Below are 9,245 nucleotides of genomic sequence, written 5' to 3' on the forward strand. Positions count from 1 at the left end.
ATTGTGTACCATCCCCGAAAGGCAAACATTGTAGCTGACACGCTAAGTTACAAATCCATGGACAACTTACGATATGTGGAAGATTATAAGTTAGAAATGACTAAAGACTTGTACGGGTTGGCTAATTTAAGTATACGATTGTTAGATACCAGTAGAGGAGGATCCATAGTTCAAAATGCTTCCGAATCCTCGCTAGTAGCGAAGTAAAAGCATGACAATTTGACGATCGAGCTTTGGTGAAAATAAGAGAAATCATTCCCTTTCAAAAGACGCAAGTGTTCGAGCTATCCGAGGACGGGGTCCTTAGATACCATGACCAATTATGTGTGCCTGATGTCGGGGGACTCTGAAGGCAGATCATGGCAGAGATTCACCAATCCCAAGTATTCTGTTCATCTGGGGTTAACAAAGATGTGTCATGATCTTCGACAACTATACTGGTGGAATGACATGAAGAGAAACATTGCTGAATACGTCGCTCAGTGTCCAGATTCCCAACAAGTTTCGGTGGAACACTAGAAACCAGGAGGATTGCTTCAGAATATGGAAATTCCGACCTGGAAATGAGAGATAATCAAAATGGATTTTGTTACTGGATTACCGTGATTGCGCCAAAGACTTGATTCCGCATAGGTCATCGTGGATCGACTCACCAAGTCAGCTTATTTCCTACCTATTAAGACTTCCTTCTCAGCTCAAGATAATGCTAAGTTATACATCAAAGAAATAGTTCGACTCCATGGGGTTTCAATTTCCATCATATCAGACAGAGGTGCCCAATTTACGACTAATTTTTGGAGATTATTCCAAAAAGGATTGGGTACGAGGATCAACCTTAGCACAACTTTTCATCCACAAATAGATAATCAGGCCAAATGCACTATTCAGGTGCTCGAGGACATGCTATGACCCAGTGTTTTAGACTTCAAAGGAAATTTGGAAAATCATCTACCACTCATCAAATTTTCTTACAACAACATGCTAGCATTCAGATGGCACCATATGAGGCCCTATACAGGCGAAAATGTAGATCTCCTATCGGCTGGTTCGAAATTGGTGAAACAAAGTTATTGGGTCCTTCCTTGGTGCAACATGCTGTAGAAAAGGTGAAAATGATTCGAGGTCGTTTATTGACTGCTCAAAGTAGGCAAAAATCTTACTTAGATAATCGACGATGAGACTTGGAGTTCACTGTGGGAGACTGGATATTCTTAAGGGTATCGCCTATGAAAGGCGTGATGATGTTTGGTAAGAAAGGCAAACTCATTCCCTGGTATATTGGACCATATCGAGTTATTCAGAAAGTCGGTCAAGTGGATTATAAGCGTGAGCTGCCCTCAGAAATGGAAGTAGTTTATCTAGTATTTCATGTGTCTATACTTCGAAAGAGCTTGTGTAATCCATCCCGTATTACCCATATTGAAGATATTCAACTTACGGAGGACCTATCTTACGAAGAAATTCTAGTGGCTATCCTAGATCGTCAAGTATGCAAGCTGCGAACCAAAGAGGTAGCTTCAATTAAAGTACTTTGGAGGAACAATAATATAGAAGAAATGACCCGGGAAGCTGAAAAAGATATAAGAACCCTATACCCCCATCTATTTCATACTACGGGAGGCAATAATGAGACTACCATGGCGGGCACAACCCAAAATAACTAAAGAAGTTTGTAAGAAATGACTACGTCCTCGAATGTTCTGAAGGGGGATGATGTTACACCCCTCCCCCCCCCCCACATAAAGTTACAGATTGGTAAGCTTGGTTTCTAGCACGGCCAATCGGCCGGCGACACTCACGCCAGCTATCCCACTAGGAGCAGTGACATGGGCGGGGCGATCCGTTTTGCATGTGGGGGCGACGAAATTTTCTAGACTTGGTATGGTATAAAAAGGCAGTGCAACTCTTTCTCTTTCATTCTAGAAAGTGTCACCCACTTTAACTCACCCTAAATGCTCTCAAACCCTCTTTAGAATCCCAAAATAGCCTGCAACTAAAATCAGAGGCGAGCCTCGTAGGATCTAACGTGAAGAAGCATGGAATCGTCACTATAATATCTATTACCTAGTTGTATTGATTTTGAAGATTCATGTGGAGGCAGGTCTAACCATCATAGAAGAGTAACTAGTTCGTCAATAAGGTATGTAGGACAACTATCTAACTTGGCATGAGTTGGTAAAAACGTCCCTCTCGCTAAAAGGATTTCTGTGTGAGATGATTCCAATTTTCACGATTATTGGTGCTCCATGTTAAGGTTAGAGAAGAAGAAATGCCATGTTTGTTCACGATGATTCCATTTTTCAATATTAACTCAGCTTTACTTTTGTACTTTCTGGGTTGGTTTGATATTCTTAAAGATTGGGATGTTAGGAAAACTTTCTAGTGTTGCACTTGAAATTATTCAACCGATTTTAACTTTAAAAGTTGCCGCAAAGCAGACTGTGATGTTATAAGATTTCTAAAAAGAACCTGTTGCATCCTAAAAGATATTCTTCTGAACTTTGTTCCAGGAAGCAAGGAATGTTTTACAGAATAGACTTAAAGATGATATTCATCTCATTTAATCTTTAATCTATTAAATATATGTTTAATCTATTCAGTAATCTTTTACTTTTGTAACTAAAGCATCTAATGTGAATGTCAACCTGGAATTTCACAACAAATGATGTTCCCACTTCTCCTCAAGATAAACCATAACTGTGGAACAGAAAGGTAGAAATAAAAGAGGAAGAGAGGCGCCCATATCCAGAGAAGGAGAACATAGAGCTGGGTTTTGTTTTTTTGGTACAAGTACCAAAAAAAAAACCTATTCATTAATGTGTTATATATATTGTGTTTTAGAGGCATTTAAGGAAAAGATAAAGTGGGTACATTGCTAATATACTACCTTGACGTAGTGAGTTAGCCGGACTCATAAACACATACCTAGAATTCTTAATTAAACCTTGTTAAAAGGAAATTGATAAAGATTTTCTTAGTGAATGCATTTATACCACCAGGCTGCCTAGTCCCCCCTTAATTTCTTACTAATAAGACCAGCTTGTTTTTCAAGTCTCATTTGTTCTGTCTGTCTCATTTGTTTCGATATTTTTTGCTTTTATAGTGAATAACTATTATACACCTATAACAACATTTTGTCGTTTAAATATTTTTTGGTTGTTATAAATAAAAAATATCCAAAAATTAATTATTTTTTCCTTTTTAGTGTTACATATAAAAGATAAAGAAAATTATTCAACTTTAAAATCTCAAAAGATATGCATATTTTACTAATTAAATATTGAAGAAAGCTAATACATTATTAATAAATTTATAACTAAACCTATAAAGATTTAAATTCTAAGGTAGACATTTTAAAGGTATATAGAGAATAAAATCTTTGAAGATTGATGAAAGAACTTTGTAATTATAATTTGTTTGGTAGATGGCGAAAGTTCGTGTCCAAATTTTCAGCAAAAAAGTATCCAATAGTTTTTCCTTGAAGACAAGCTAATTAAGACCTTAACATTTAAATTTTCTATCTAAATATTTTTTGAATTGTCCAATGAAAAAGATATCATATACAAATCTTCAAATTTTATATCTTATGCATTATGCAAGATAGAAACTTTGTTTAATGGAAAAGATTGTGTGCACACTTTTAGAATTATTATTAGCAATCTTAAAGATTCTATATGGCTGTTATAGACGAGTAATTTTACAATGAGCGTTCTGTTATAAATATAATTGTTGTTGTTATTATAGGTAAAAAGTTGTTAGTAAAATATAACTTAAAAGATTAATTCTAAGAAAAATATAGCAGTTATTAGTAAATAATTGTTATATAGATATACTGATACAGATAACTACTTAATTAATAAATAAAGACTTAAGTGTCCTAATAGTATAAATAACGTTCGTACTTTTCACCAGAAAAACATTGAGAAAAATACACGGCTAAGAAGATGTAGATAGATATTTAGGAGATGAGATAACGTGACAAGTGTCGTATGCCATGGCTCAAAATCAACACTTGATCCAAACTGCTGTCATTCTCTTCCCCCCTTCCCTATTTTCTCCCTCCAAAATCAGAAGCTTTTTCCTTTGTACTGTGTTTCCTCTCTCCATCAAAATTATACTCAATATTTACTAGTCTTCTCTCAGTTGCCATGGCAGTGGCAGAATTTACTCCCTCTTCTTCATCTATAATAAAAAAGACTAGTCTTTACTCTTCCCAACTTTCCTATGTATCAACTCATCAGATTTCTTATAAGCGTCGGTTCAGTCTTAGGCCTCTCCAAAGAACCCACTATGCTAATATATGCTGCTCTGTTACTTCTAAGTATGTTAAATTTGTTCACTTTCAGCACATGTTTGATAGTTTTGTAATTGTTTTTTAAACATGTTTCTTTGCTGATTTAATGTCCCAGTGAAGTTCAAGCACCAGTGGTGACTAATGACCTAAAGAAGAAACCTGAATGCTTTGGTGTTTTCTGTCTCACTTATGATCTCAAAGCTGTAAGCTCTAATTTCTTGATTTTGTCATTAAACAACAGAAAACTATATATGGGTTACCAAGTATTTCCGTGTTTTAGCCTTGCTTTAGCTCAGCTGTAAAATTCCAAAGTATTTCAGTCTGTTGGGCTGCTGCATTCTGTTTTCCATTTAGGGATTTGAAGCATCATTTTGTTTTCTAGACATAGCTGTAAGCACTAAGTGGTCATTGTTAGTTTGCGACTCTTGCTCATTGAGATGATTTGGTTTGTACTTGTTCAAGAATTTAGAATTGGTAAAAGCTTTTATAAATGAGGGCTTTTTTCTTGCCCCCAATTTGACCAAAAGATAGTTTTTTTAAATAATATTAGTGTCCATGCCAGCTTACATGCACCTTGACTTTTCTAGTACAGATATAGCACAAGGATTTGAAGTCCATTCGTTGTACTCCAAAAAACAACATAAGGTTTTGCTGGCTTATTATCTTTTGCTAGACTTTCTTAATGAAAGCAGAAGGAAAGACACAATGTACACCTTTTGTATGCTGGATTAGTAATTGGTGATCATGCATACTCAAACTCAAGCCAACTCTTTCTGAAAGTTATCTTCAGTTTACAATGCAATGTTATAGTTGAATAGTCAAACAACATCTATCTTTGTCCTAGAGTTAGTATTGAATTTTAAGCATACTATTTGTCAACAGGAAGAAGAGACAAGTTGTTGGAAGAAGTTGATAAATGTCAGTGTTTCAGGTGCTGCCGGGATGATTGCTAATCATCTTCTTTTTAAAGTAAGAAGCACTTTCCCTATTAATTTTAGTAAATGCTAGAGATAGGTTCCTTGCATTCTTTAGTTGCAGAATCTCATCCACTATCTAAACCCGGTTCGCACCATGTAGACAATCTTTCATTTGAATAAGTTTCTTGGCAAGAATTTTTGGTGGACGGAATCTTATCTAATAAGTACTGTTTTTTTTTTTAAATGGCTCAAGTAGATTGGATGCACTGCTAGTTCATCTAATAATGCACTTAAAGTATGAATTAACTGCTTGGACGTATCTATCTAGCATCATCATGTTTGTTCTTATCAACCAGTATGAAAATTTCAAAAGATTTTTAATCAGTCAATAAAACCTGGGAAAGTACATAATTGGTTTCAATTTGTCCAGCTTGCAGCAGGTGAAGTTTTTGGGCCTGATCAGCCAATCGCATTAAAATTATTGGGGTCCGAGCGGTCAATCCAAGCCCTTGAAGGTAGGTATTTTCCCTATCCTATAAGCATCTAAATTTGTGGAGGATCTTTCACGGACTAAAATATGTTTTTTCTTCTTTTCTCCTCTTTCTTTCTTTCTTGTTTTTAGGGTATGTTTGTGGCTTAACTGGATAAACTAATCTTATCTGTCCTTATGATTTAAGCACTAACAAACTTGTCCAACATTATAGAATATAACGTGCTTGTTGTTTGCCGTTGAATTAGAAATGTTTACATTCTTATTTACAGCATTTCCCAACTTTCAGCTGTTTGCTCATTCTATGATATTCGTTATCACTAACTGCAGGACAACGATGGAATTCCTACTTTTGTTGATGAATTTCTGGTTTAATTAACACTTAGATGTCACGATGCAGGAGTTGCTATGGAGCTAGAAGACTCCTTGTATCCTTTGCTTAGGGAGGTCAGCATAGGCATAGATCCTTATGAGGTGTTCCAGGATGCTGAATGGGCACTTCTCATTGGAGCAAAGCCCCGAGGCCCCGGAATGGAACGAGCTGACTTATTGGATATAAATGGCCAAATCTTTGCTGAGCAGGTATATTCTTCTAGTTGTTCTGGGAGTTTCTGTTTTGAAAGGAAGACAGATAGTATAAGTCATTGAATCAAGCTTTTCATATAATCATTACAGGGAAAAGCTCTCAATGCTGTTGCATCTCGTAATGTCAAAGTGATAGTGGTGGGAAACCCTTGTAATACCAAGTAATATACTATTTCACTTGATAACAAGTCTTCTTTCTATACCACTCTGTTCGCTGCTAATATCTCTCTATTCCTCTCTAGTGCATTGATTTGCTTGAAAAATGCTCCAGACATACCTGCAAAGAATTTTCATGCATTGACAAGATTAGATGAAAATAGAGCAAAATGCCAGGTAAGCCACCTCATTAAACATCATATAGTTTCTTTGCCATGGTGAATACAAAACGTTTAACTTACGACTCTCATGGTTTGCAGCTTGCTCTGAAAGCTGGAGTCTTCTATGACAAAGTTTCTAATGTGACCATCTGGGGAAACCACTCAACCACTCAGGTTTCTGATAAGATTCTCTCATCCAATGGTATTTTCAATTGCTTTACTATTCCTGCTGTAACAGTCAGTTTCTTGCTATCAGGTTCCAGACTATTTAAATGCAAAAATTAATGGTTTTCCGGTCAAAGAGGTCATTAGAGACACTAAATGGTTGGAGGAAGAGTTCACCGAGAAGGTTCAAAAGGTGTGTCGATTTGGCTTTGCCTTTCTTCTGTTTTTGTCAAAAGAGTCTCTAATGCTTAGCGTTGATCTCCAGAGAGGTGGTGTACTTATTCAGAAATGGGGAAGATCTTCAGCTGCATCGACTGCTGTATCAGTTGTTGATGCAATAAGGTCTCTCGTGACTCCTACGCCCGAAGGCGATTGGTTCTCCACTGGCGTAAGTTCATGAATTCTTCATTATAAGAGAATCGAGTTGTCTATTAGTGACTTCAAAGAGCTATTATGGGGAAAGGCGCATACTGAACATTAATGTCTTCCCCTTCCCCCGCCCCCACCCTCGGCTTCAGAAAGTACTGGAACATCACTAGAAGGTGGTTGAGTTTCACTTTGGTCATTTTTTATTTCCAAATAGAAATATCAACTATTGGACGTACCAGCAGATGTGCCTTAAGCAGTGGGAATAGTGAGTGCTGAGGCACTTCATCCCCACACACTAGAAATCCTGATTTAATGGGAATAATTAGCTGAAATGGAAGCCAAGCTTTTATTAAGATAAACTTATAAATATGTTTAATGCAACCATATCTTCTGTCATGTGTGATATAACTAGTTTTATGGTTCTTTATTGTCGGGTTAGATGGTATATAATTGTCATTTATGAGCTCTTGTGTGATTCGGATCTGATAATGCAGGTGTACACCGATGGAAATCCTTATGGGATAGCAGAGGGTATAGTTTTCAGCATGCCATGCAGATCAAAAGTTGGTTATTTCCTTAAGTTCCCAATTTACCTGCTTAACCTCTTTCGTTGCAAATCTAATATAGTAATATTCTTCTGCTTGCAGGGTGATGGTGACTATGAACTTGTCAAGGATGTAATTATTGATGACTACCTGCGAAGCCGAATAAAGAAGGTTATCTCCCTTTCTCTTTGATTGTGGAACATCTTTTTTTTTTCTTTCGCAAAAAAGAATATGTCACTTGATGGCAAATTAGTAGATCAGATTGGCAGGAGCATGTTTAACATATAAAGCCAAAAAGCTCCAACTCAAGATGCTAATTTCTGTTCACATAAACATTCATGAAGAAGTTAATTAATCTGGTGTTTTTCTATGGTTTTGCAGTCAGAAGACGAGTTGCTTGCTGAGAAGAGATGTGTCGCGCATCTTACAGGGGAGGTGAGGTTTTGTTTTACTTTGTTTGTTATTCTCCTCGATCTCCTCAAGGATGGTGAGACTGAATCTATATTTTCTCTCTTTAGGGTATTGCTGTCTGTGATCTGCCAGGGGATACAATGCTCCCCGGAGAAATGTGAAACCACAGAGCCAGGTTATCAACAGATTTTGACCTGTCTGTCTGTTTTGCAAAACGGGCTTAGATTCTGTGGATACAAAGCTAAAGGAAAATGTAATTTGTATGCAAATGATCTTTGTAAGTAGAACAGATTTGATTGCAGTCGGGAAATTATGTCTGAGGAGAGAATTGCCAAGGGAATCCGAAGAGCTACTGTTGTTAGAATTTATCGTGCTTTTGAGATTGTAGATTTGGCATCCTCACTTGAGCAGAAAATAAATGAAGCTTTTTAGGAATTACAGTTTCCTTTTTCTGTTTTGCCGGGAAACTTTGTATTCTTTCCACGTATTAAGATCAACTGAAAGACTTGTGAGCATATAGTATTAGAATTATTAAAGTGAAATTGATTGGTTATAGTATTAGATTCTTTCAGCGTATCACTCAAAGTCTCAAACCATCACACACAAGGAAAAATAATTATGAGTCTCTCCCAAAGCTTTGTTTCGATACGTGTGTTGCACGTGTATACCGAGTTCTGTAGTATATAATTTGTAAAATAATTATTAATAAGTTTTTAGTAAATATTTATACATGAAAGAATAAATATAAGTTTATGTAAATAATCAATATGAATTATTGTGTGATGACGTATTTGTTAAGGTCAAAATAATGGATATGTTTGATCCTACAAAAATAAACAATTAAAGTTTAATACTATATAAGTAATTTTTTACTCATTTTAATTTTATGAGCTTCAAATCTTAGTTCCGCCTCTATTGGTATATGTTACTTTTACCCATTTCAATTGTGTTTTGTCATGACCATCTTAATTCTTATTGTGAATATTGATATCTCTTGAAAATACACCGTAAAATTGACGATGTGAGAACATATGTAGCGGTAGATACAATTTAACATTGAGGATTATTTGGCTATGTGTTTTATTTATTGTCATTGCCGAACATAAATATATAATTTTTTGGACGAATTTAAAATGATGTCCTTCATCTTCA

The 9,245-nt window shown here is 35.9% G+C and overlaps 1 protein-coding gene across 1 annotated transcript; it reads left to right on the top strand.

The window, feature by feature from the left end:
- The first annotated feature begins 3,918 nt into the window (after nt 1-3,918).
- Nucleotides 3,919-8,528, top strand: LOC107788885 (malate dehydrogenase [NADP], chloroplastic-like). The gene is made up of 14 exons (XM_075252229.1): nt 3,919-4,321; nt 4,410-4,497; nt 5,177-5,263; nt 5,642-5,726; nt 6,102-6,283; nt 6,377-6,447; nt 6,529-6,619; nt 6,703-6,777; nt 6,860-6,961; nt 7,034-7,156; nt 7,632-7,700; nt 7,785-7,853; nt 8,064-8,117; nt 8,201-8,528. Exons 1-14 carry the CDS (start codon nt 4,149-4,151, stop codon nt 8,252-8,254), a joined length of 1,323 nt encoding a protein of 440 aa, XP_075108330.1. The 5' UTR covers nt 3,919-4,148; the 3' UTR covers nt 8,255-8,528.
- The last annotated feature ends 717 nt before the right edge of the window (nt 8,529-9,245 follow it).

Source organism: Nicotiana tabacum, chromosome 4 (assembly GCF_000715075.1).
Source record: "Nicotiana tabacum cultivar K326 chromosome 4, ASM71507v2, whole genome shotgun sequence".
NCBI classification, from domain to species: domain Eukaryota; kingdom Viridiplantae; phylum Streptophyta; class Magnoliopsida; order Solanales; family Solanaceae; genus Nicotiana; species Nicotiana tabacum.